Source organism: Sus scrofa, chromosome 10 (genome assembly GCF_054392235.1).
Source record: "Sus scrofa isolate SSC_HxYL_T2T_F1_AM1 chromosome 10, Sscrofa_HxYL_maternal_Yorkshire_Landrace_v2.0, whole genome shotgun sequence".
In the NCBI taxonomy this organism is placed as follows: Eukaryota; Metazoa; Chordata; class Mammalia; order Artiodactyla; family Suidae; genus Sus; species Sus scrofa.
Genome location: NC_139392.1, coordinates 90,341,681 through 90,369,536, shown reverse-complemented (window position 1 = coordinate 90,369,536; position 27,856 = coordinate 90,341,681). Strand labels below are relative to the sequence as shown.

The following is a 27,856-nucleotide window of genomic DNA, read 5'->3' as shown; positions in this document are numbered from 1 at the left end:
CCAGTTCTCGAATTCCTCTCTGTAGATGGTGACGAGTTTTCCAGGCTTGACTGGATCGTGTCTTTAAGGATGAACTCACCCCTTCCCCAGGCAGTTCTCTCCGTGGTTGGCCACTCTTGGAATTATTTCGTCTACCTCATGGAAATCTGTTCCATTTTCTCCTTGATGATTCTAGTTCTACCCACAATAGAATTTGTGTGTGTGTGTTGCCTTTTTTTTTCTTTTTTTTTTTTTTAGGGCCACACCCTCGGCGTATGGAGGCACCCAGGGTATGGGGTCAAATAGGAGCTACAGCTGCCAGCCACAGCCACAGCAATACAGGATCCAAGCCTCGTCTGCAACCTACACCACAGCTCATGGCAACACTGGATCCTTAACCCACTGAGCGAGGCCAGGGATGGAACCCAAAACCGCATGGTTCCTAGTCGGATTTGTTTCCAAAGCACCATGGCGGGAACTCCTGTGTGTGTGTTTTTAGGGCCACACCTGCGGCTTATGGAGGTTCCCAGGCTAGGGGTCCAATCGGAGTGGTAGCTGCCAGCCTACACCACAGCCACAGAAATGCCAGATCCTTAACCCACTGAGCGAGGCCAGGGATCAAATCTGTGTCCTCATGGATACCAGTCAAGTTCGTTTCCCCTGAGCCACAACAGGAACTCCCACAAGAGAATTAAGAAAAAAATTTTTTTAATGTGGCCTCGAAGGACATGCTCGGCGGTCTTTCTGGAGAAACGGAGGCTGGCTCAGTGTGGATAACGTGTAACTTGTGAGGGTTTCATGGAGGTGTCTTACATCGCTCTTTGTTGCAAGTTTGAAGATTTCCATAATGGAGTTCCTGTCGTGGCACAGTGGTTAATGAATCCGACCAGGAACCATGAGGTTGTGGGTTCGATCCTTGGTCTTGCTCAGTGGGTTAAGGATCCGGCGTTGCCGTGAGCTGTGGTGTAGGTCGCAGACTCGGCTCGGATCCCACGTTGCTGTGGCTCTGGCGTAGGTCGGCAGCTACAGCTCCAATTCGACCCCTAGCCTGGGAACCTCTATATGCTGCAGGAGTGGCCCTAGAAAAGGCAAAAAGACAAAAAAAATATATATATATATTTCCATGATAAGAAATGTTTTAACGACGCCACTATCTTTCAAAGAGTGAAGGCCAGTGACCTTGAAGCTTCGTTTATCAGGAGTTAACATTCCCTGTTCCTCCAGTAAAGGAATAAATCCAGCAAAGTGTCCAAACACCATGCACTTTGGATTCTAAAGACAGCAAGGCCGTGTTAACTGTATTTTCGAAACAAAGCTTCTAAACAAAAGGCCTTTTGTGACTTTGAATTGGACTTATTGGAACTGAACTTCATGGATTTTGACTCCTATAAATTGTCTTACAAATTTATTTTCAAAAACACTTCTTTTTTTTTTTTTTTTTTTTTTTGGCCAGCCTGTTCCCAAAAGCAAATGTGGAAGGAAAAGCTTTGCCGTAGTGGTATTGCGTGACACTGTGTCTAAAAAATTATATAAAAACTGTTTTTAGGAAGTTCCCTTGTGGTGCAGCAGGTTAAGGATTGGGTGTTGCTGCAGCTGTGGCACAGGCTGCAACTGCAGCATGGGTTCGATCCCTGGCCTGGGAACTTCCACATGCCACAGATGCAGCCAAACAAAACAAACAACTATTTTAATAAATTATTATTTTAAACCACATGCCTAGACCTTATTCTAGGTATCGCTTCTTTCCGTTTTTTCTTCATTCTCTCCCTTCTTCATCTCATTCCATAGACGATTTGAGGTGATGAAAGACAGAATTGGGAGTTCCCGTCATGACTCAGTGGTTAACGAATCCAACTAGGAACCATGAGGTTGTGGGTTCAATCCCTGGCCTCGATCAGTGGGTTAAGGCTCTGGCATTGCCGTGAGCTGTGGTGTAGGTCTGTGGCTACAGCTCCAATTAGACCGCTAGCCTGGGAACCTCCACATGCCGTGGGTGCGGCCCTGGAAGAGACAGAAAGATTTTTTTAAAAAAAGAAAGAAAGAAAGAATTGTGAGATATGTTTATTTGGACCTAAGATCTTATATCACCACAATTTAATATGAACTTCACAGCTCTCCAGTCAAAATTCCTCTACCTATTTATCAAACTTTCAAACAGTCTACCGTTAGGGATTATTTCCTTTTGTCGTAAAATCTTTTTGGTCTTTGAACCAGAGCATGGTTTGTTGGAAATAGTGCTGACCTGGGCATACAGGGTGCAGTTCTAGCTCTGGCTCTGGGCAAGTGCGTGACCTCAAGCAGGTCTCTTGTCTCCTTGGCTCTGATTTCTTTCACCTGCAGAGATGAACCAAGCCTGCACAATAAGCATGCTGTCAGCATCTGGGACAGGAAACTGTCCCTCACGTTGCAGAATGGCTACACTCTCGGTGTCACCCCATACTGCCGGCAGTGCTTCTCAGTCATCAGAACAACCAAACACTTGTCCGCACACTTCTAAATACTTCCGTGGGGAGTTCCCGCTGTGGCGCAATGGGATCAGCAGCTTCTCTGCATCACCAGGACAAAGATTCGATCCCTGCCCGGCACAGGGGGTTAAGGATCTGGTGTTGCCACAGCTGCGGCCTAGGTCGCAACTGCAGCTCAGATTTGATCCCTGGCCTGGGAACTCCAACTGTCTTGGGGTGGCCAAGAAAAAAAAGGAAAAAAAACAACCTCCTTGGGGAGAGATGCTGCCCCCTCGAAGGCCACACCTTCCATTTTACTTCTAAAATTCGTAATTCAACTGCTCTGACTCATCAGTCGTTACTGAGATGAATAGGTGACAGTGAGGTGGGTAGAGACGGAGAGGCCATAGGAAGACAGAGGCCCCCAAGGCCAATGTCGGAGAGACCAACACCACCTATGCAAGAGACTGCCCAGCACCTTTCTTTCCTTCTTTCCTTTTTTCTTTTGTTGCTTTTTAGGGTTGCACCTGCGGCATATGGAAGTTCCCAGGCCTGGGGTCGAATCAAAGCTATAGCTGCTGGCCTACACCACAGCCACAGCAACACCAGATCTGAGTCGCATCTGCAACCGACACCACAGCTCATGGCCACGCCGGATCCTCAACCCACTGAGTGAGGCCAGGGATGGAACCCACGTCCTCACGGAGACTCGTCGGATTCGTTCCCGCCGCGCCACAACCGGAGCTCCCGCTCTGCCTTCCTTCATCCTTTTCCACCCCTGCAGGAGAGCCTAGTGTCTCCAGGCCACCCGGGATCCTTAGCCCCCAGAAGACTGATATGATAAACCAAGTGTCAGCCAGATAACTAGCTCTCCCAGCACACTTGTCTTTCCAAAGGGATACATGAGAACAGCCTTAACCTGAAGAGTGGGCTGGAAGATGAAGAAAAAAAATATAAACACAAGCAACAGTATGGGAGAGAAAGCCGTGACAATGGAAGCCCCCTGCCCTCTCTGAAATCTCACTGTCACATAAGGGGACTCTGTGAAATAGGCAAATGTCTCTCTTCTCGTTCCTTCCAGGTGCAAAGTGATAATGAACTAATTCATCAAATCCACCTGGTTGGAGTTCCCATTGTGGCTCAGTGGGTTAAGAACCTGGCCTAGTCTCCATGAGGATGCAGGTTCAATCCCAGGCCCCAGCTCCGTGGGTTAAGGATCCCGTGATGCCATGAGCTGCAGTGTTGGTTACAGAGGTGGCTTGAGTCCATGTTGCCGTGGCTGTGGTGTAGACCCCAGCCGCAGCTCCAATTTGACCCCTAGCCTGGGAAATCCCATATGCCACAGGTGTGGCCATAAAAAGAAAAAAAAATCCACCTGTTTATGTTGTTGGCTTGTTGTTGTTTGTTGTGCTAAGACTGCTCGTGGAACCGACGGGGCCCTCTGTGCTCTTTCAGGACTGTGGACGGCACCAAGTTTACCAGTTCCATTAAGGAGAAAACTGTGGGCCGCGCCCTCTACTGGCAGGCGAGAGCAAAAGGCAAAACAGCTGGACTGGTGAGGTAAGGGGCCAGGGGTCCGCCCGGGGCCTCCGCTTCCGCAGCTGCTGCCCCCGCTGGACCCATTCCCGCGGCGGGAAACCCGCCTCCGTTCGCCCGGAGCCTTGGCGGCAGGGGGGCGAATGAAGCATTGCCTCCCCCACAACACAGGGGATTCACCTGTCCCCCCTTCCATCCTTGCGTGGCGTGGAGACGGACCTTCTGTCACCGATGTGGGGTTCCCAGCAGAGCACGCAGAGGGGTACAGAACCATGGCTGGTCTTGTTCCTACGCTGACCACACATACAGAGAGTTTTGGCATTTGCTTTCATGGCTTTTTTTCCACCTTATTTTGATGGGGTGGTGCCTTTTTCAGCACCAGTTGCTTAGTTTAGATTCTGTTACATTTTTTTCTCCTTATAGTCTCCACTCAGACACGGGAAGGGCCAAATCACCCTCAACGAGGCAGCCTCTCCCACAAGAAATGCCAAAGAAATGGTCTCCGATCCCCACTCCGCCTGTCTAAGCTTTGTTCCCCATCCTTCCATCTTTTTAAAAAAATCTCTTCCTCCTCTTCTGTATCCCTAGGTTTCTCTTTAGTTAAAAGTCTTTGCATTTCATTCATGGGTTTCTTCGTTCAAAAAAATGCATTGAGTGTCAGCACGGTAGCCAGTTTTTCCAAAGCTGACAGCATCACCCAACAAGCACTGCCAGGCCGATGGAGGAGTGAGCCACCAAAACTACACATATAGGTGACTGGAACATACATGACATATAGGTGACTGTAACACATAGAACATATATGTGACTTAATATATGTAATACATAGGTAACCATTATGTATATAACATGTAAGTGACTATAACACGTTGAACATATAGTTGACTACATGTGCATATCATAGAGGTGACTGCAACACATGTAACGTGCAGGTAAGTGTAACGCATAATATATGATGGCAGTGCATGTAACGTATAGATGACTATGATACGTATAATGTATAGGTGACTACAACACATAGGTGACTGTGCTACACACAACATGTGTGTATTATCGGTGACTGTAATACATATAATATGGATTAAAACATACACCATATATCGATGACTGTTATATGTGTATGTCACTATAACATATCACACAGGTGACTACAGCACAAGGAACAGGTGTGTGCGTGTAATGTATATCACATGTAATGGTGTGATATGCTGGTGTGGAGAGGGTGCAAAACCCCATGGGCCTCCCGGTACCTAGTGAACAATTCTGTCTGGGGATCCAGAAGACCGTCACTGAAGACTCGATGTTTGAGCTGAGCCCACACAGGGGACTAGCATGCAGCCGGGAAAGGACAGGAGAAATTTCAAGCCAGGGGACCACCTCCAACAAGCATCCGGGTCAGTCGGCTTCTCAGGGACCCTTTTGCCATCTTTACCCACCCTCTGACCACATCGTCAGCTCATGTACAATTTCTTCATTCCAAGAATATTTGTTTGGGGCAGAATCGCTTCCCGGTACAGCAGATACCACAACGAGTAGGGAACTCACCTAGGAAACCCCCCCCCCCCCAGGAATCAGCCTCTCACCCCAGGCTCTGCTCCTCAGCTCTGCTCCTGGGCACCCGGGATCCCACTTCTGCGTGGTAGCTCCCTGATCCCGAATAAGCTGATGGTGCGCAGTCTCACCTTTTGCTTATTTAGCCATTAAATTTTTTTTTTTAAATCACTCATTGTTTCTCCCAGTGCTCAAAACAGCCCTTGTTCAACAATCTTGCTGCTTCCTCTTTAAAACCACAAACACCTCGCGATTCATCGTCACACTGGCCTTGGGATGCCTGTGGGACTTCATACAGCGTGAGGCTGGAAATACATCTTTGATCTGATGAAATAACAGATGTGGACTTTCCAAAGACTTTCAGAAATCGAAACAACCCCTAGAAGGAGTCTCCCAAGCAGTAGAGGAAAGGCGTGCTGACTTTGGAGTCCTCTAAACTTGGCTTTGAGTCCTGGGCCTCCAATCAACTCACCTGTCTTGAGCAGGTTACACACCCCTTATGAGCCTTATTTGTTGCTATTTGATAAGGAGGGTCCCGGTACCCACGCTGTACACCTGCCGTCACAGCAGGGATAGGTGTCAAGTTCCTGGCACATAACAGGGGTCGAAAACTGGTAGCTCTTTGCAGGTGACCTTCAAGTCTGTAAGAAGCGCTAGAAGATAAAGCTCAGAGAGGAGAGGGACATACTTGGTGGTGGCATGAAATTGACCTGGAAGTTGCGGTTGTCTCTCGGGTACCTACCGTGTGTTCTCATGAACGACGAGCAGGTTGTTAGCGAGGGAACCCTGATGCCCTGCGTGTGATGACGTGTGTGTGGGGGGGTGCTCACACCTTTAGGAGCCGAGCTCTCGATATGGAGAACTTCAAAACCGAAGTGAACATCGCCCCTGGAGCCAAGGTGCAGTTTGAACTTCATTACCAGGAAGTGAAGTGGAGGAACCTGGGGTCCTATGAGCACAGGATCCACCTGCAGCCGGGACGACTGGCCAAGCACCTGGAGGTGAGCGTGTTGGGCAGAGCGAGCAGCAATGCCACCTTCCCAGGGCTTTGTCTCCCACCTGTGCTTTCTGCTTGCATGGCTCTTGGTCGTGCTCCATGCCACGCAGTGCTGCGGCGTAGGGTGGCCTCCGGGAAAGATGGTGGGTTTGGAGTCCCCTCCTGACGGGTTTCAAAACCAGCTCACCTTCTTATCAGCTATGTCGGTTTCCTGTGGCTGCTCTACCAAAGGACCACAAGCTGTGTGGCTTAAAACAACAGACATGTCTTCCCTGATACTTTTGGGGGATGGAAGTCTGAAATCAAGGTGTGTTGGCAGGGCTGCGCTTCTGCAGGCTCTTGGGGAGAGTCTGTCCTTGCTTCTTCTGGTATCTGGAAGCTGCTGGTATTCCTAGACTTGTGGCCCTGTGGCCACATGGTTCCAATCCCTGCCTCCCCGGCCGCATCACCGCCTCTCCTGAGCATCGCAAGTGCCCTCTGCCTTGCTCTTGTGAGAACACACCTTGTCACTGGACTTAGGGCCCTCAGGATCTCATCTCAAGGTCCTTTATTGCATCTGCAATGACCCTCTTTCCAAGTTAGGCAGCAGTCAGTTGCCAAGGACTTGACATAGACGTGCTTTTAGAGGGACCACCATTCAAGCCGCTACACTGGCCTTACAACATGGGACAAGTTACCCTGAGTCTCACTTTTCTCATCTGTGTAAAGGGCATGATAACATACTTACACTCCTTGGTTACAAGATGAGGTGACAAATAATAGGAGCTCCAGGAGGACAGATTTCATTGTCTTCCTCTGCACCACACTCCCCACACTGCACCCCAACTCTCACCACCCCGAGAGCGATGCCCATGGCAGAGCACTGACTACCAAGGTGAACCCATCTCTGTTGTAGTCTTTGCTTTCTACCTTGAGAACCGAGCTGCTCCTTTCTTGGCTCGAGTCTTAGTGACATCACATGCACGCTTATGTATGAGGCAGGACAGAGCCAGAAGAAAGCCAGGGAAGGGCTCGATTCAACATGCTCTCTGTTTCACAGGTAGGAGGATGGAGCGTGAAGGTTGTGAATTGTCCATAGGTGTAGACGATTCAAGGGGATGAATGGATCGTGGTAAAATTTTGATTCCATTCTTATAGAATGGAATGGAATGGAATGGAAGAAGGGGAATCAAATCCCAGAGAAAAGAAGCAATTGAAGGGAATTACTGAGTGGCCCAAAAGGTCTTCAGCCTCCATGGCAAGATGCATCATGTCCCCCAGAATTTCTAGAACATGCAGAAATGATCGTGGAGCCCTGCTGGGTCATCTTGGGAAAATCTCAAAGACGAGAAGAACAGCGGAGGACGCTTAGTAACTGACCCTCTTGCTCGAAACGCCGTGAAAGATAGGTTCATACTCCGAGTTGTTCTCTTTCCCACCTCCAGGTAGATGTGCAGATTATTGAACCTCAGGGATTAAGATTTCTCCATGTTCTGGACACATTCGACGGGCATTTCGATGGAGTTCCAGTCGTCGTTAAAGGACAGCAGAAGGTACCATAAGCCTCGATGTGACAGACGAAGGGGCTGCTGGAGTCTGCTCTCCTCCTCTGCCCTGAGGGATAGAAGAGCAGTCAGGCGCGGAGCTGAGGGAGCTGCACGAACAGTGAGCCTGTAGCAAAGTCTAAGGCTTTCTACGGGGTGGACAGAATAAAACTCCTGATTGCTTCATTGCATTCTGACCCGTGTCTGCCCCTTTTGGAGCCTCGTGCCCCCCAAATCATCCCTCGACCAGCAGCTGAGAGACAGCATTCACATCGTATAGGCTGGATTCCATTCATCCCAGCAAGAGATGCTCAGCTTTGTTCTCTCTGCCTTCATGGCCAGTGAGTCCCCTTGGGGGGATCAAAATCCCTAAAGAACTTTTCACCAACTCTTTCTAGAACTGGAGGCCATTTCTTCCATGGGGGGTGCGGATTCTTTGAGTCTCTTAGAAAGGGCTGAAACCAATTCCACCGCAGGCTGTGAGATGCCCCCTCCCCTCCCACGCCTTGTCACGGTCCCCTCCATCCGGGAGGGCCAACGCTGCCTGAGTGCCTGATGGCCCCGGACCATGTGGCAACACCTCTTAGCTGTGTGCACGAGGTCACTGTCGCACCTGGAGAGGGAGGGGGGCAGAGACCGGGCTGTGACAGCACTGTCCTTTCCAGGCACACGTGGCCTTCAAGCCCACAGTGGCACAGCAGAGAAAATGCCCCAGCTGCTCTGAGACGGCCGTGGACGGAGAGCTGGTGGTGATGTATGATGTGAACAGAGAGCAGAAAGCCGGTGAACTGCAGGTGGGTGAGGACAGACCCCGGGGCCACGGAGCCGTTCCCTGGGGACTGAGCACCACCCGCCCGCCCCCGCCCCGCCCCCGCCTCTGGGCACGTCCCAGCTGCCAAGGCAAGTGCCCAGGCCGCAGATAAGGGACCCAAACGTATTTCCCTCGGTGTCGCTAAGCATTTTATGTCAAGATAACTGAACGAGGGTCTTTGGGCCTTTTGCCCTTGTCTCGGGAAGGCCCTTGGAGGCCTCAAAGGGAAAACCATGGAAAATGGCATCCCGGGAATTTTGGATAACTTTCTGAGGCCCTTCGCAACTCGACCATCAAGGGTCAAAGAAAGCACAGTGACTGCGTTCCCTGGGAGATGTCTGGAGCCTTTTCCTCTCCTCTCCTAAGACATCGAGTCACGTCTTAGGCGTGCGTCTCTATGTCCCTGTGCTAAAGGAATGAGGCCTTAGCGAGGGCCCCAAAGCCCGTGCTCTCTCCATAGACAGGGAGGCCAGGAGTGTCCGCATCCACACACCCTGCGGTGGACACTGTGGTGTCCTGGGAGAAGCACCCAAACGGCCTCAGGAAGAGGCTGAGGAGAGGCGACCATTGGCGCCTTCAGGAGGTGACACCGAGGGGACCAGGCATCCTGCTGGAGTGGCCTCCCTGGGGTCAGCAGGGTCCTTCATGGTCTGCCCCGTGGGCTCTCTGCCCCGATGCCCAGAACTCTCGAGGTCATCCTGCTGAACCACGTAGAGGGCCCTCTGGGCATGGAGGAGTCCTCCCCACCCCTGCCCCCCACCCCCAACTCAGTCCCACCCCCACCCCGGCAGGCTGACTCCAGCTCCCGCTCCAGTCCCGCGTTCAAGGCCACTTCCATCCCCGTCTGGGGTAGATGCGTCTCCCCTGGGTGTCCTCAGGGCATTTGTGTTGCTGACCGTGGACCTGACCTCCTGCTGCAAATTGCATTTTTGGGTCCTTCACTTGCCCGAGAGCCTCAGGAGAGTGGGCACTCTTCCTGATTCGCTGGTGGTTCGCAGGGTGCCTGGAACCGAGGCGCTCAATGAGCACGGGGTGCGGTGGAGGGGAGTGGGAGAGAGGCCCCCTGGGGGTTAAAGGGCTGAGAGGCTTGGACTTTCTCAGGGAAGGACGGAGGCGGCGCAGGAGGGAGACAGAGAGATGGACGGACCCCAAGCCTCTGTTCTCTGCTGTACGACCCCCACACCGCCTGCTCCCCATGGCCCCACCCCCCGCCTCCCTTAGTCCCCAGACCTGCATCTTCCCACCTTCCAAACATGGGTAACAGTTTGGCTCACAAATACGTTCTGTCTTTCAGCTCTTCAATGGATATTTTGTCCACTTCTTTGCTCCTGAAAGCATGGACCCAATTCCCAAAAACATCCTCTTTGTCATTGACGTTAGCGGCTCAATGTGGGGGATAAAAATGAAACAGGTAAGACCCCCCTGGTTGGCGTGGTCCGGGGGCTCCCTCCGTTCTCCCATCTCCTGACCACGCAAGTGTCTGATGCGCTTCTTCCCACAGGGCTTGCTTAGCTCAGGCTGCTATGACAAGTGACCAGACTGGGTGGCTTAGGAACAGCAGAAATTTATCTCAAAGCTCAGCTTTTTGACAAATTCCACCTCATAACCTCTTCTCATTCTGCTTCCTAGTCTTTGGGTTCTTCTGCATCACATTTTACTCTAATATCTTGCCTTTGTTCACGAGCAACTTTGAAATCGTGGTGTGCACAATTTTTTCCTAATTTTACGTAATTTCCTGATGGAGAATGTCCTTTGCTGTGTCTTCCGTCTCGGAGTTTAACATAAGCTCACTCGGTGGTAACGGCATCGATGCGACTCGAAACAGACCAGGAAATTCCTTATTTTATGCATCAATCCATCCATTCAACCAGTCCAAACAACCGACCCACCATTCATTTGTTCATTCATTCATTGAACAACTATTTCTTTTTTTTTTCCACTGTACCCATGGCATGTGGAAGGTCCCAGGCCAAAGATCGAACCCAAGCCGTAGCAGTGCCAATGCCTGATCCTTAACCCTTTAGGCCACAAGGGAACTCCTCAACAGCCATTTCCGACCACCAAGTGTTCACTGCTGTTCTAGGATCCAAAAGATGGAAAAAAGGTGACCCTGCTCCCTGGCTTAAGACTCAACACCAGGTTCTCATCAGCGGTGGGACTGACACTTTGGGCTGGTGAAGCCTATGTTGTGGGGACCACACTGTACATTGCAGAATATTTAGCAGCATCTGGATCCACGACATGCCAGTAGTACCCATCCCGTGGCAAACAAAAATGTCACGACAGTCAAAAATATCTTCAGACATTGCCCAGTATCCTTGGGGAGAAAAACTGCCCTCAGTTAAGAAACGCTGACTTAATACAAGTTTATTCTCTCCTTCCTTCCCTCCTCCCCTCCTCCCCTTGTTTAAGCACCCACTAGGTGTCAGGTGCTCAGTTCATCACCAAAGGCTGAGCTGTCTATTACACACCCAAGGGGACACGCCGAGCAGGTTGCTGGCTCTACAGGGGTGGTGCTCAGGGGCGAGATAGCGAGATAACACGGAGGAGCCACCAGTAGATAAAACCTGGTCACTTTACTGTGCAGCAGAAATTGACAAAACATTGTAACTCAACTATAACAAAAAAAGAAATGAAAAAGAGAGAAGAGGCCCAAAAGTGAATCCTACACCATTCCAATAATTAGAATAATTTGGAGAGAAGAGGTGAAACCAGCAAAAAAAAAAAAAAAAAGGCTAAGAAGCAGGAGAGGAGAAACCCAGTGAGTCTGAGGCTTTGGAAGAAGATGAGGACATTGTAGGAGGAGGAAGAGGTCGCCCGTTGGCTCAAAGGCTGCTCAGGCTGGGTCTGATGAGACGCGAGAACGGTCCGCTGGATTTAATAACAAGCTTAGGGAGGGAGGTGTCCGTGGAAAGTGAGGGTGAAAACCTGGAGGGAGGGGGTTTCAGACAGAACAGACACAGTTTTGGAGACGGCACATGCAGACAGTTCGTTCCAGGAGTGTTACTGCAAAGGGGAGCTGAGAAGTGGGGAAGACGGTTACCTAGGCGGAACGATAGCGTGTTATCACGTTCGTGGACATGTCCCCATCGAGGGCAATGGAAGGTGGGGGACAGGCAGAGGGCAGTTGCTAGAACCACGTCCTCCAGTAGGCGAGAGGGAACGCGGTCTGTTCACAAGCGGATGGATGTGTGTTAGGCAGAACCAGAGGTTCTTCCGTCTTTCCGGACAGGACAGAACAGTCTGTGGCTACCGATCGCCACTGGCAGGTGGGGCTTCCTGGTGCTGGGAGTCGTGGAAACTTTCTTCTGATTGCGGCAGTATCTCAGGGAGGCAGGAATCCAGGTCACTCGCGGGTGTTGGCGGTTTGAGGAGGACGGAGCTGAGACACAGTAGCTAGGCACCACAGTCCTCACCTTCATGACAGGCTGGTGAGACTGGCCACGCACACCAAAAAAACTGCGGCAGTATAAGGTCAAGCATCAAAATGCAGACAGCACACGTTCAGAAGACAGGAGAGGCAGATCTGTGTTTACCGAGGTGGATTTAAGGGGATTTTCTGGAAGAACTACAGCTTGAGTCAGCACTTGAAAGAGGACTAGGGGAGTTCCCTGGTGGCTCAGGGGGTTAAGGATCTGGCTTTGTCGCTGTGAACCCAACCTGTGGCGTAGGTTCAGTCCCTGGCCTGGGAACTTACCTGTGCTGCAGGTACAGCCAAAAGAACGAAAGAAAGAGATGACCAGATGAATGCTTGATTGTTCTCATTGCTTCTTAGGCTTAGGGCTTATGTATTAAGACCCTTCTCCATTCTTTGGAAACAGACAGTGGAAGCCATGAAGACCATTCTGGATGACCTCCGGGCTGAGGACCAGTTCTCGTTGGTTGATTTCAACCACAACATTCGAACCTGGAGAAACGATTTAGTCTCCGCTACCAAAACCCAGGTTGCAGACGCCAAGACCTACATTGAGAAGATCCAGCCCAGTGGAGGTAATTGGGTTGAGCCCACAGCCCGGTGAGAAACTTCCGTCGAATTCAAATCTCGGTTCACTGAAGAAGCATTCTTCCCTACCCTCGGTCTTTGCCCAGTCTGATGGGTCTGCCTTAAATGATACACTTATTATTAAATGAGGAATACTGCATTTGTGGTGTAAGGACAACCCATCACCCATCCCACGCATGCCTTTGGGGGGTTTTTTGTTTTTGCTTTTCTGCCTTGCTCGCAGCACGCAAAAGTTCCCAGGCCAAGAATCCAACCCATGCCACAACAGTGACCTGAGCCACAGCAGTGACAATACTGAATCCTTAACCACTAGGCCACCAGGGAACTGCCTCACACATGATTTTAGCCATGCCATCATTCCATCCTCAGAAAAGGCTTTCGGGGACTTCCCTGGCGGCTCGACAGGTTAAGGATCCGGCAATGCCACTGCTGTGGCTTGGGTTGGATCCCTGACCCGGGAACTTGCACATGCCATGGGCACGACCAAAAGAGAAAAGAAAAGAAAGGGATGTCAGTAAGTGACACTGGCTTCTTACGACTCACACAGCCTAACGCATAATTGTCTCCGGAACACGGTCCAAATATGTCAGCGAGGCTGATGAAGGACCTTCAAGGTGAAAGGGCTCATTCCTCTGGAAGGATGAATTTGCTACAAAGTGATTCTTTTACTGCCTGTGGGTCATCTGGACCAGTGTGGGCAAAATGTGTGTCCCTTGAAAATCAAAGGAATGATTCGAGTGCTGAGTTACGGATGCCTGAGTCACCACCAGGCAGAGGCACCTGAACCCGTGGTGTGACTGCTTCTCTGGAAAGGGAGAGGCTGTCACAGAACAGCGCTGTGTGGTTGCTTTCGCAGGCACGAATATCAACGAGGCACTCCTGCGGGCCATCTTCATCCTGAACGAAGCCAATAACTTGGGGCTGCTGGACCCCAACTCAGTCTCTCTGATCATTTTGGTGTCTGACGGCGATCCAACAGTAGGCAAGTGCCACGTCACTCTTCTAGTGACAAATCTTTCTACCCTTGTTTCCTGGGAACATGATCTGCCTCAAATGGGAACTTGCAGTGTTTACCTGTCTCTAAACCATCTCAAACCCATGCTTCCCCAAAGAAGGCTTCTTTCCACCCTGAAGCACTCACTCCACGTGAAACAGTCCCCAGACAGGAGACCCACTGTGACATGAGTCACTGCAGAGGCACAGGTTCAGTCCTCAGCCCAGTGCAATGGGTTAAGGATCCCCTATTGCTGCAGCTGTGGCTCAGATTCAGTCCCTGGCCAGGGAACTTCCATATGCCGTGGGTGCGACCAAAAAAAAAAATTAAAGGAAAAAAAAACAGTCCCTAGACATTTGGGGGGATGCCCATGAATGCCTCAGTTTCACCTCTGCAATGTGGGGAGACGTGGATTTGAATCGGAGTCGTGAGCTATGAGGATTGCTGGTATATTCTAGTGGAATGCATTTATTTCCTCACCTTAAGGGATAGGAGACAGTGTGTGGAGTGTGTGTGGTGAGTGCCTGTCTTCTGAGTCTGCAGAGACCTGTTCTACCGTCCCCCGCATTTCCCCCAGCTACTCACTGCAGCTGGAGAGATTACTCTTCTCCGATGCATCCCGAGGGGGAAGCATTGTTCTTACCCACAAAATGGCTCGCCGTCTTCCTGCTTCTGTTACACGCTGCTGTTTTTTGTTGCTTTGTTTGTGTCTTTGCACTGACACACGTTAAACGACAGTGAGTGCCAGGCTGCATTGCAGTCCGTCCCGTAGGCAAGAATGCGACTAGCCTGTGCCTGACCCGGCTCAGTGGGAGGACAAGTGATGCAGTGCTGCTCACACACCAGAGTTCGAAAAAGAAGAAGAATGAGATAGAATGGCAGTCGTTACGTATTTGTCATCCGTAGATTCGGTGCTTTTCCCCCCTTGGAGTAGATGACTTTTAAAATTTAATTTTAGAATAACACCGTAAGGAGGGAAAGGAAGTATAGTTTTAAAAATGTCTATTTCTTATTCCTGACCCTCAGCTATCCAGTTCCTGTCCCTGGAGATAGTTATTGGTCACCAATGTCTTGTGTATCTTTCCAGAGATATTCTGTGCATATCTGTATATTATATATACATAGATGTATATAAATATATGAAAATTTATACATAAACTTGCATATACATATATACACATGCACCCTGCATAACTCATCCTCACCTCACTTTTCTCCTCTTTAAAAATGTGTTTAGAGAGCATTCAACAGATACATAGAGGTGCCTTGTTCTTTTTCATAACTGCATAGTATTTCACGGTTTGAATGTACCACGATTTAACCACTCTCCTCTATTGGTGTACATTTAAGTTGTCTCCAGTGTGTTGCTCTACCCAATGACGTTGCTATTTACCATTGCTCATACTTTATTTCAACATGTATGAGTTGCATCTGTAAGAAAAATTCCTGGAAATTGAGTGACCAGGTCAAAGCATTTTTAACGTGGACAAATTTTGCTAAACTGCCATCCATGGATTTTTCCAAAACTTTGTAGCATTGCCCCCCATGGCTTCCCGTCCTCTCATCATCAACTTTAGGTGAACTGCAATTGTCAAAAATTCAGAAAAACGTGAAGCAGAACATACAAGACAACGTCTCCTTGTTCAGTCTGGGGATAGGATTCGACGTTGACTATGATTTTTTGAAAAGACTGTCCAATGACAACCGCGGCATGGCCCAAAGGATTTATGGAAACCAGGACACGGCTTCCCAGCTCAAGGTAACTTTTTTTTTTTTTTTTTTTTTTTTTTGCTCCTTTTTTCCCCTTCACTTGAACTCATTCAATATCGGGTGCCTAAAAGAAGATGGCTGGCTGACTTGGAGCTTCCATTGTGCCTCAGCAGTTAGCGAACCCGACTAGTATCCACGAGGATGTGGGTTCCATCCTTGGCCTCACTCAGTGGGTTAAGGATCCAGCGTTGCCGTGAGCTGCAGTGTAGTTCGCAGATGCGGCTCAGATCTGGCGTTGCTGTGACTGTGGTGTAGGCCAGCAGCTGCAGCTCCCATTCCACTCCTAGCCTGGGAACTTCCATATGCTGCAGGTGCGGCCCTAAAAAAAAGATGAAAAAAAGAAAGGACATTCTTTTTATTTTCATCCTATCTTCCATCATGTTCTAACCCAAGAGACTGGACAGAGTCCCCTGTGCTGTACGGCAGGACCCCATTGCTGGTCCTGCTCTAAACGGAACAGTTGGAGGGAGGGAGGGGATGGCGGGGAGTGTGGGGCTAGTACATGTATACATGTTCCTAACCAGTAATGTTCGCAGCGAGTCCTGATCTTCTCCGTCTTGGTTCATTTAAAACTATGAGAATTTTCCGTAGCTTCCCACAGTGGTCCTGGAAGCATAAAATGAAATGTGTCTACTCAGCACTTAGAGACTCAGAGAAAACAGCTTTAGATCTTTAAAGGGGTATGAAAATTAAAAAAAAAATTTTTTTAAAGTGGAGTTCCCGTCATGGCGCAGTGGTTAACGAATCCAACTAGGAACCATGAGGTTTTGGGTTCGATCCCTGCCCTTGCTCAGTGGGTTAAGGATCCCGTGTTGCTGTGAGCTGTGGTGTAGGTCACAGATGCGGCTCGGATCCTGCGTTGCTGTGGCTCTGGTGTGGGCCGGTGGCTACAGCTCCGATTAAACCCCTGGCCTGGGAACCTCCATATGCTGCAGATAGCAGCCCTAGAAAAGGCAAAAAAAAAAGTGGTATGAAAATAATGATTTCTTTTTTTTTTTTTTTCTGAATTGTAGAAATTCTACAACCAGGTCTCTACCCCCTTGCTCCGGAATGTTCAGTTCAACTACCCCCAAGCGTCAGTCACGGATGTCACTCAGAACAGCTTCCCTAACTATTTTGGAGGCTCGGAGATTGTGGTGGCCGGAAAGTTCAACCCTGAGAAGTTGGAACAGCTACAGGGCATCATCACGGCGACTTCGGTACTTCTGCTTATCCGCTCATTCCAAGACTTCTAAGCGGGCTCCTGGAGACAGTGCATCCTGGAGATGAACAGGCTAATTAATACTCTCAGCTCCAAGAATCACGTCCGTAGAGGCAGAGCAGGAAGGGAGAGGGAAGGCATGAGGGTCTGTGCCCTCGAGCCAACGACTGTGCACACCTTTCCGCCTTCATCCCCGACCCGATCCCAAACTCCGGAGGCAGACACTTCCTTCCTCTGGGTGTTGTCTTTTTGTTTTGTTTTGTTTTTTTCTTTCTTTTTTTTCTTATTAGAGCCTCACCCTTGGCATATGGAGGTTCCCAGGCTAGGGGTCAAATTAGACCTGCAGCTGCTGGCCTACACCACAGCCACAGCAACACAGGATCTGAGCTGTGTCTGTGACCTACACCACAGCTCACGGCAACATGGGATCTTTAACCCCCCAAGGGAGGCCAGGGAGCAAACCCACATCCTCCCGGATACTAGGTGGGTTCCTTACCACGGAGCCAAACAGGAGCTCCTGTTGCATTGTTTTTGCATCCCCTTTCGTGTTCCATGGTACCCTGATCTGCTCACAGTAGGTACTTGGGAAAATGTGAATTAACTCCGTTGCACTCCCCTGGGGTCTTTCAACTGAGCCTTCCATCGTCCAGGCCAACGTGGAGCTCGTCTTGGAGACCCTGGCTGAAATGGATGGCTTGGAGGCTTTCCTCGCCAAAGACAGGCACGCAGACCCGGATTTCACCAAGAAACTGTGGGCCTATCTGACCATCAACCAACTTCTGGATGAACGGTGAGGAGGCCACACCCCACAGGGACCTGCCCAAAACGTTTCGCCTGGGTTATGTGACACAATAGACAAACAGAGGGTTTGGAGTATAAATTTCTGCTGATTTCCAGCACTAGTAACTAATGCTGGGTTCAGTCTTTTTTCTTTACTGACATCGAATACATAGAACTACAAACATGCGAAGTGCCTTCACTTAAAGTGTAGCGTTTAACCAAGTTTTCTCTCTGCATCCCCACGCACGCATCACCCAGCACCCAGACGCAGACCCAGACTCCTCCTCGGCCTCTGAGGTTCCCCTCACTGCTCCTTACATTCAGCACCCACCTCCACTCGAGTAGAAAGCACTCTTCCGACACCCATCACCATCAATTCATTGGGCCTGTGACGAAATCTCAAATAACTGTATTCTTTGGTTTCTGGCTTCTTTCATTCAATATGACAATGCCCGCGAGAGTCATCTCTGTTGCGTGGGTATCAGTGCTTCATTTGCATGGACCCCTGCAGCTGGGTTCTTGTCCAAAGGGAAATTTGCAGCTCTGCAACTCCCACAGCATCTAAGGAAGGGCTCCCTGCAGTGACCGCATGCATCTCTGGCTTCTCAGCTGAGCGGTGTTTAAGCTCTCCAGCGCCGACACTCTATTTCTAGAGTAATGTATGTTTCTTTGAGCACCTGGATCAGAATGACGGGTAGGGCGGGGGGAGTTTGGATTAGAAAATTATGCTTCCCTGGCCCCACTGCACCTATTTGAGCAGATTCTTGGGAAAAGGGAGCAGGGTCATTGGACCTGGGCTGGAAAAATGAAATATGGTTGTGTAACTGTCTTCAGAGAGAAAACCCATGATGTCGATATGGTTATAAGACAGACACGGGGCTGTAAGCGGTGGCTTTGAAGGGAGTGTTCCTGCCCCTTTGCAGAAGCACCTGGGTGCCTCTGAAAATATATGGCAAATTGCTGCAGAAGTTAAATACTGATTTAAAAAAACAAATCCCTGGAAGACAGATCAGTGGTTGCAGGGGTGGGGCGGCGGGGGTGGGGTGTTGCGGGGTGGGAAGGATGAACAGCCAGAGCACCGGGGATTTCTAGGGCAGTGGAGCTGCTCTGTAAGACATTATAATGATGGGTACATGTTATGACACATCTGTCCAAATCCACAGAAAGTCCAAGACGAGAGTGAACCCCAGTGTCAGTTATGGGCTCTGCGGGAGGAGGGATAGATGTAGATGCATCCGTTGTAACAAAAGCACCATCTAGTGGGGGGGGGTGTTGATGATGGGGGGAGGCTGTTGGATGGGGGGGGCGGGGGCCTATGGACAAGCTCTCCTTTCTGCTCAGGTTTGCTGAGAACCTCAAACTGCCCTATGAAATACATGTTTTTGAAAGGTCCTTAGGACCGCCTGGCTAGATAAAGTATTCAGCTGCCCGAAGCCAGTTAGTTCTGTTTTACCTCGTGGCCCCCGGGGCCCTGGCCCGCCCGGAAGCGGTGGAGTCGTGGGGCTTGAAGTGAGGCGGCCCCCGCCTCTGTCTCCTGGATGCAGGAGCCGGGCTCCCAGCGCTGCCGTTAAAAAGAAGATCACGAAGAGCATCCTGCAGATGTCGCTGGACCATCACATAGTGACGCCGCTCACGGCCATGGTGGTGGAGAACGAGGCGGGCGACGAGCGCATGCTGGCCGACGCGCCGCCCCAGGACCAGTCTTGCTGCTCAGGTGGGTCCGCCTGCCCGCGGGAGAGACGGCGCCGGCCAGCTGCCGCACCCCGCGCCCGGGTCCCGCGACCTCCGACGGCTCTGCCGCCCGCCCGGGGGAGCGAGAAATTCAAAGCTGGAGATGAACACAGACACGCTCCTGCGTATTAAGTAGGGAAGCAATTCAGTGTAACAGGCGGCTACATTCAGTATCTTGTAATAACCTATACGGGAAAAGAAGCTGAAAGGTTATCTGTGAAGAATCTGAAATACGTGTCTGAAATACTATATATATACATATATCTGAAATACTGTGTGTGTATATATATATATATATATCTGAATCACTTTGCTGTACACCTGAAACTAACACAATATTGTAAATCAATTATATTTTGGAGTTCCCATTGTGGCCGAGCGGTAATGAACCTGACTAGTGTCCATGAGGATGCAGGCTCCATTCCTGGCCTCGCTCAGGGGGTTAAGGATCTGGAGTTGCCATGAGCTGTGGTGTAGGTTGCAGATGCGTTTTGGATCTGATGTTGCTGTGGCTGTGGTGTAGGCCAGCAGCTAAAGCTCCTATTCAATCCCTAGCCTGGGAACTTCCATATGCCTCGGGTGTAGACGTAAAAAGAAAAGAAAAAAAAAAAAAAAAACCTATATTTTAATGCAAACTTTAAAAGAAATGAAACCATTATATCACTGTTTTCTTTTTCTTTTTTTTTTTCTTTTTGCCACTTCTTGGGCCACTCCCGCGGCATATGGAGGTAGCTAGGGGTTGAATCGGAGCTGCAGCCGCTGGCCTACACCACAGCCACAGCAACACAGGATCCAAGCTGTGTCTGTAGCCTACACCACAGCTCACAGCAACGCTGGATCCTTAACCCACTAAGGGAGGCCAGGGACCGAACCGGAAACCTCACAGTTCCTAGGCAGATTCGTTAACCACTGCGCCACGACGGGAACTCCTATATCACTGTTTTCGTTCCCTGTGTTATCCAGTAAATGTGTGCTCCTTTCTGACTGGCGTCTGGTGAGTAGATAGGAACCGATCTGAGAAGATGCTCTCTCAAATCTGGCAGGACGTCATCTCCCAGTTTATGGTGAAGGCATGAGGTCCTTCCCCAGCCCCGAGGGGCAGTTCTTCCTCCGCAGACCCTAGCCCACGTCCCAGACTCTGCAGAGAAGCCTACAGCATGATGACAGAAGGACCTGGGGGAGAGAGAGAGAACTCAGGAATAAAAATAAGGGAGAAAACCATCTGGGGTCCATTGGCATAAAACAGATTCTCAAAATTGTAAGCAGCTGCCCTGGAAAAAGAAACCTGGAAACTCACAGATACAGGCTTTTCTACACAGGTACCCTGAATTACGGCAGAAAAGTTACTCCAAATTCACTCCCATCTTGGGTCAACCCCTTACCAACGCCGAGGGTGCCGCTGCCCGCGGTAGGACCTTCAGTGATCGAGGCAACGCCTCCTCCACACGTGATGAGAGGTAAGAGAACTTCCACGCGCATCCTCCGCCCGGATCTTAATCGGATCGTCCCCTGCGGAGCATTTGCATACGTTAAACAGGAAAATCCTGGTCAGCGAGCTGACTGGTGCCGCATCGTTGTCCTCAGTGGGAAGGGGGCCTGTGTGTTAGCCGGCTTGGGCCACCGTGGCAAAATACCGTAGGCTTGGGTGACTTGTAAATGACCGAAGTGTCTTTCTCACGGTTCTGGAGGCCGGAACGTCCAAGATGGATGTGCCGGCAAGGAAATTTCATTTTCTTTTCACGTGGGAAGCACCCTCCTCCTGGCTGTTCACACGGCCCCTCTGCGTAGACACCGCCAGAGGACAAGCTCTCTTGTGTCTTTCAAAAGGGCGCGCATCCCGCTTGGGGGGCCCCACCCTCAGGCCCTCGTCTACCCCTCACGAGCTCCCGAGGCCCCACCTCTGAACCTCACCATGCTGGTGGTTAGAGCTTCGACCTGTGGATTTGGAGGCGGCAGACAGTTCATTCCATCCACCCCATTTCCAGCTGTACGGGGAGGGCGCCCTGGGAGGGAAGAGAGGCACCTCTCGTGGTGGGACGGCCAGCGACATCAGCGGAAAGGACATCCTTTTTGACTATTGCTCGGGACGCTGGCAGGAACTTGAGGGAGTTGCTTGTTGTTTCTGCATCGTATTGCTTCTTGCTTCCTTCATTTTAAAAACAGGCATCAGGGAGTTCCCACTGTGGCTCCGTGGTTAATGAATCCTACTAGGAACCATGAGGTTGCGGGTTCGATCCCTGGCCTGGCTCAGTGGGTTAAGGATCCGGCGTTGCCGTGAGCTGTGGTGTAGGTTGCAGATGAGGCTCGGATCTGGTGTTGCTGTGGCTGTGGTGTAGGCTGGCAGCTGCAGCTCCAATTAGCGCCCTAGCCTGGGAACCTCCATATGCCGCGGGTGCAGCCCTAGAAAAGGCAAAAAGAAAAAAAAAACAAAAACAAACAGTCATCAGGATAAAAACGTGGCTGGGTTGTCGGTGCAACGTGAAATTGTTTTTAAAGCTAATAAATAGCACGTAGTAGTGACGTGATAAATAGGTGTTATCATCAATCATTATTATTATTTTGCTTTTAGAGCCGAACACACAGCATATGGAAGTTCCCAGGCCAGGGGTTGAATTGGAGCTACAGCTGCTGGTCTACACCTCAGCTACAGCAACACCAGATCTTTGACCCACTGAGCGAGGCCAGGGATCAAACCCTCATCCTCGTGGGTACTTGTCAGGTTCGTTTCCACTGAGCCACAGCAGGAACTCCAATAGATGTTATTATTAAAGATGAGAAGCTATCAATTTTATAATCAAAGATAACGTTGTTTCCTTTGTAACTACATTATTTTTTCAGTGTTGTTTATTTGCTCTTTTGGTTGTAATAGTGTGTTTGAAAATCCTAGTTTTTGAGTTCCCATCGTGCAGCTCAGAGGTAAAGAACCCACCTAGTGTCCATGAGGATGCGGGTTCGATCCGTGGCCTCGCTCAGTGGGTTAAGGATCCGGAGTGAGCTGTGGTGTAGGTCACAGACATGGCTCAGGTCCTGCGTTGCTGTGGCTGTGGTGTAGACCCCTAGCCTGGGAACCTCCGCATGCTGCAGAAACGGCCCTAAAAAAAAAGAAAGAAAGAAAACAACATCCTAGTTTTGCTCAGCATTTAAAAACCTATCATCTATCTGTGATTTCAGTGGGAGGCGTGGGTAGCAGATAGGATTGCATGAAAGCCAGGAAAACGTACCGCCTTGCGAGAATTCTGGCGGCAGCAGCTTCCCGGGGCAGAGTTTTTCTTTGCCTTCCCATTGCCACCCTCTGCAGGATCTTATTTCTCAACCAGAGAGGAGCTGCCTGGGGGTGGGGGGAGGGTTTCCTCACCCACCCTGGTCTGCACTGTGCCTCTCCCTGCCTGCCAGTTGGCAGGTCCCATGTAGAAAGCCCAAGCCTGTCTCCTTTTTATTTCGGAGTCAATTTCAACATGCAAAGAAGGAGCCCGTATGTCCGTCCCGTCCTTCTCCCTCTGGGAGGGTGCGAAGTACCAGCTTAACGTGGGCTATTTGAGGTTGCAATATCAGAGTAGCTCCTGGAGTTCCGAGAAAAGCTCTGCTTTTCTTGATCGCCTAGAACATAAGACGCTTCTATCCAGAAATCCTCAGAAGTGGTTTCGAGGGATTGTATACCCACCACCCTCCGGACATCGAATTGTAACCCAGGGAGTGTAGCGAGGACTCTGACACTAGTTGATTGTTTGTTTGTTTTTTGTTTTTTGTCTTTTTGCCATTTTTTAGGCCGCTCCCGCGGCATATGGAGGTTCCCAGGCTAGGGGTTGAATCGGAGCTGTAGCCACCGGCCTACGCCAGAGCCACAGTGTTGCTGTGAGCTGCGGTGTAGGTTGGAGATGCAGCTCGGATCTGGCATTACTGTGGCTGTGGTATAGGCTGGCAGTGTAGCTGATGTGACCCCTAGCCTGGGAACCTCCATATGCTGTGGGTGTGGCCCTAAAGGGGGGGAACAGAATAAATCTCTCTCTGTCCTGTGTCTTTTATCTTCCCGTCTCCTCCCCCCTCCAAGGCTTAGGTTGAAGGCCTTTTTCCCTGCTTGGGTGGAATCGCTGGTCCTTTCGTCTTCATTCCTGGAGTGTTGTGCTTGGGCCGCTTTTCTATCATCTACTTAAGTCTATCTCACATTAGTGGTTCGTGTCTGCCTTCGTGAAAGAAAGAAATAATAACACTATGTTAAAGGAAAAAGCTATTCATGACGTTTGTTTAAGCGCAGTGAGGGAGATTTTATTCCAGGGGACGCAGGGCCCACTGCAAGGGGTATCGCTGTGGGGGAGAGAGACTGGACTTGATGCTGAACACACCGTGGGAAAATGGGAATTTAGAGATTAAAAAATAGGCTTAGGAATTCCTGTTGTGGCTCAGCAGGTTAAGAACCCCAGTAGTATCCATGAGGATGCGGGTTCGATCCCTGGTCCTGATCCGTGGGGTAAGGATCCGGCATTGCCATGAGCTGTGGTGTAGCTTGCAGATGAGGCTCGGATCTGGTGTTGCTGTGGCTGTGGTGTAGGCTGGCAGCTGCAGCTCCAATTAGCGCCCTAGCCTGGGAACCTCCATATGCAGAGGGTGCAGCTCTAAAAAGACAAACAAACAAACAACAACAACAGCAAAACCAGGCTGGGGTCGGAGATGGACGATTACTAAGAGGAAACATCACTGGTAGCGGGGGTTCTGGTTAAACTGACCTAACAGGATCCTTTTTTTTTTTTTTTCTTTCTACAGCCAGACCTGCAGCTTATGGAAGTTCCCAGGCTTGAGGTTGAATTGGAGCTGCAGATGCTGGCCTACACCACGGCCAGAGCAATTTGGGATCCAAGCCTCATCTGTGACCTACACCACAGCTCAAGGCAACACCAGATCCTTCACCCACTGAGTGAGGCCAGGGATGGAACCTGAGTCCTTGTGGATGCCGGTGAGGTTCATTACCGCTGAGCTGCAACAGGAACTCCTCCTTATGCGCCTCCTTATGTCTTTTTAATTCATTTTTCTCTCTAGCCTAGAACGTATATGAGTGTACGCGACTTTAGTAAAATACCTTGAACTCTGGCAGCTCTATGAGGAAGGGACAGTAGGTGTGACCAGTTGGTCCCCAGTGCCTGGAACAGCACCTGGCATATAGTAGAAGCACAATAAACATTCTTCCTTGTGAAATTGAAGTTGTTTGGCAATAAGATGTTCAAATTAATCTTCCTCTCTATGTCTTGGTTTGTTCCTATTTTCTTTGTTCATTTTCCAGTCGAAAATGACCCGCACTTCATCATATACCTACCCAGAAGCCAACAGAATATTTGTTTCAATATTGACTCAGAACCTGGAAAAATCCTCAACCTTGTTTCTGATCCAGAATCAGGTAAAATGAAAAGTTCATATATTTGAATTAGATTAATAAATCATGGTCATGCTTCACAGTCACTACATGGGATTTCTTTCCCACTTTATTTTTTTTTGTCTTTTTGTTGTTGTTGTTGTTGTTGTTGCTATTTCTTGGGCCGCTCCCGAGGCATATGGAGGTTCCCAGGCTAGGGGTTGAATCGGAGCTGTAGCCACCGGCCTACACCAGAGCCACAGCAACGCGGGATCCGAGCTGTGTCTGCAACCTACACCACAGCTCACGGCAACGCCGGATCATTAACCCACTGAGCAAGGGCAGGGACCGAACCCGCAACCTCATGGTTCCTAGTCGGATTCGTTAACCACTGCGCCACGATGGGAATGCCTTCTTTCCCACTTTAATATAATTATATCTAATTCTATTATATATAATTCTAGTTATATCTAATTATATATATATTTCAGACTAGATTTTTCAAACTCGGATAGTGAGAAATGAATTATAAATATCTTCCTGAATGTTTGAACTATTATATATTATAGATAGAATTCTCTCTCTGAGTATAAATTAGCAGAACGGATTGTGCCGTAATGAATTTATCCTATCATAAAACACAGTTATAAAGTGAGAATTACAAAGGAAAACGTGGAATGTGAATTCTGAAGCAAAATAAAGGAATAATTTTCCCATGTTGTCAGTGTTTAGAAATTTGAATTATGGTGTCCACACGTGCCAAAAAAACAGCACACGGGAGAGAAAAAAACATTTTTTGTTTCCCCTGCAGGGATTGTGATCAATGGACAGCTCATCAGTGCCAAGAAACTCAAGGACGGGAAACTAAGCACCTATTTTGGAAAAATAGGGTTTTATTTCCAACACGAAGACGTGAAAGTCGAAATCAGCACCGAGACCATCTCCCTGAGCCGGGGCTCCCGAGTTTCCGTCTTGTCCTGGTCCGACTCAGCTCTCGTCCTTAATCAGAGGCAAGCACCGTTTTTCCATCCAGATTCAGGGAAGTCCCACAAATCCCGACATCCGGGATGCAGACAGAGCATGCCAACCCATCCTTCAACGTGTGAGCAGGTGGAGCTTCAGAAACGTTTTGGTCCCTCCTCCCCTGTTCCTGGCAGTGGAGTTCCTGTGTTTTGGTCCCCATGGGTCTCAGCGCCAGCCTGGCGCCTGGCATACACTGGGTACTGACAGGAACATGACGGACCCGTGAATGAACCCATCGGCTGAGATCCAGCCAGCTCTGTCAGCCTGGGCGCAGAAACGCTGCCGATTGTGGCCACTGTGAATATCTCTTCATCGCTGATGTGGAAACACGTCCATTGACGGGATTTCAGAGCTGGGGGTTCAGTGCGCGTTGTCTGGCTGAAACGTTGTGAAGCTCTTAGAAAACAGGGGAGCGTTGTAGGTGTTCCTTTCGTGGCTCAGTGGCTAATGAACCCAACTAGTATCCATGAGGACTTGAGTCCAATCCCTGGCCTTGCTCAGTGGGTTAAGGATCCGGCATTGCCATGAGCTGTGGTGTATGTAGGTCGCAGACGTGGCTCGGATCCTGTGTTGCTGTGGCTGTGGTGTAGGCTGGTGGCTACAGCTCCAATTCAACCTCCATATGAACCTCCATATGCCACAGCTGTGGCCCTAAAATGAAAGAGAGAGAGAAAGGAAAGAAGGAAGGAAGGAAAGAAAGAAAAAGAAAGAAAGAAAAAGAAAGAAAGAAAGAAAGAGAGAGAGAGGAGGAGGGAGGGAGAGAAAAAGGAAGGAAGGAAGGAAAGAGAGAGAAAAAAAAGAAAACAGGGGGCATTGTGCTGGGCGGAATGGAGAGTCGTATTAGGGGTGGGAGAGGAAGGACCTTCCAGAAAGAGTCTGTCCTGGAGCCGTGAATTCCGTTTTGACTCCCCACTAGGGTTCACATCTCGGTGAAGAAAGAGAAAACGGTGACTGTGACTCTGGACCAAGAGGTGTCCTTCTCTGTCTTGCTTCATCGCGTTTGGAAGAAGCATCCGATCAATGTCGACTTTTTGGGGATCTACATCCCCCCCACGACCAAGTTTTCTCCAAAGGCACACGGGCTGATAGGTAAAGTGTCAGCCTAGGTAAAGTGTCAGCAGGTGCCACACCTGCCTAAAGGGTCCGGCAGGTGTGGGACCGACCGTCCCAGGTCTTGGGCAGCTTTGGTGGTTAGAACGTGGGAAGGTGGCAGGTGTGGACCAGAGTTCAGGGAAGACCCACGCTCTGTGCCTGGGTCTTAATTTACCGTTTCCGGTGGCTCATGGTTTGCACATCTCGCTGGGTGGGGCCCCTGGATGAGGGCTGGGTTTGGATCAGGAACCAGCAAGCAGGAGCAAGAGATGAACCACCAGTTCAGGCCAGAGCCTTTAGTGGGGTTGCTGTGGGAAAGACAAGCCAGAGCAGGTGGTTGGGGTTGGCTGGCTTGAATAATTTCAGCAGGCTTTGGGCTATGGGCTGCTCCTTGCATGCTGGGGCCCTGGCCCCTTCTGCGGTGTGCAGGCCAGACAGAGGAGGTCTGGCTCTGGGTTGGTTCGTTTGCTCCTGGCTGAGTCCTTTGCTGTCTTTCAGAATTGGCTTCCCTAGGGAGGGGCAGTCTCTCCCCAGACAGGGCTCTTAAGGTGTCAAAACATCATACTGTACAGAAAACAGGGGGCTCCCATTGTGGCTCAGTAGTAATGAACCCATCTAGCATCTGTGAGGATGCGGGTTTGATACCTGGTCCCACTCAGTGGGTTAAAGATCTGGTGTTGCCACCGTGAGCTGTGGTGCAGGTTGCAGACACGACTCAGATCCTGGATTGCTCTGGCTGTGGTGTAGGCTGCAGCTCTGATTCAACCCCTAGCCTGGCGACTTCCACATGCTGTGGGTGCGGCCCTAAAAAGACAACAAAATGTAGAAAATCAAAAACGTGATTCACACAACCCAACACAGCCGTGCCGAGGGCAACTCAGTGAAGCCATTGCCGGGACGATTTGCTCCTCGACAGGGTTCCCAGAGCTGGGATTTTGTCACCAGCCGGGCAGACGGAGAGAAGGGATGGATACAGTTCAGGTTTTATGCTGAGGATTTTTTGCCAGCAGAAGAGAAGTGAGCTGGTTTAGGAAGTCTGGTAACAGGCAGGGCCTCAGGTCACCCTTCCCCACTTTTTAA

At 50.0% G+C, this 27,856-nt stretch overlaps 1 protein-coding gene across 2 annotated transcripts in view; it reads left to right on the top strand.

The window, feature by feature from the left end:
* ITIH2 (inter-alpha-trypsin inhibitor heavy chain 2) overlaps positions 1–27,856 on the top strand; it is a 37,100-nt gene that overhangs the window by 7,224 nt on the left and 2,020 nt on the right. For both annotated transcript variants that reach the window (XM_084978895.1, NM_213903.1), the window contains 15 exon segments: positions 3,879–3,983; positions 6,349–6,511; positions 7,932–8,039; positions 8,696–8,824; positions 10,136–10,252; positions 12,663–12,831; positions 13,701–13,826; positions 15,416–15,597; positions 16,622–16,807; positions 17,460–17,599; positions 19,134–19,303; positions 20,640–20,777; positions 24,593–24,706; positions 25,473–25,671; positions 26,601–26,773. In XM_084978895.1, the coding sequence (XP_084835021.1) occupies positions 3,879–3,983; positions 6,349–6,511; positions 7,932–8,039; positions 8,696–8,824; positions 10,136–10,252; positions 12,663–12,831; positions 13,701–13,826; positions 15,416–15,597; positions 16,622–16,807; positions 17,460–17,599; positions 19,134–19,303; positions 20,640–20,777; positions 24,593–24,706; positions 25,473–25,671; positions 26,601–26,773 (2,219 nt within the window).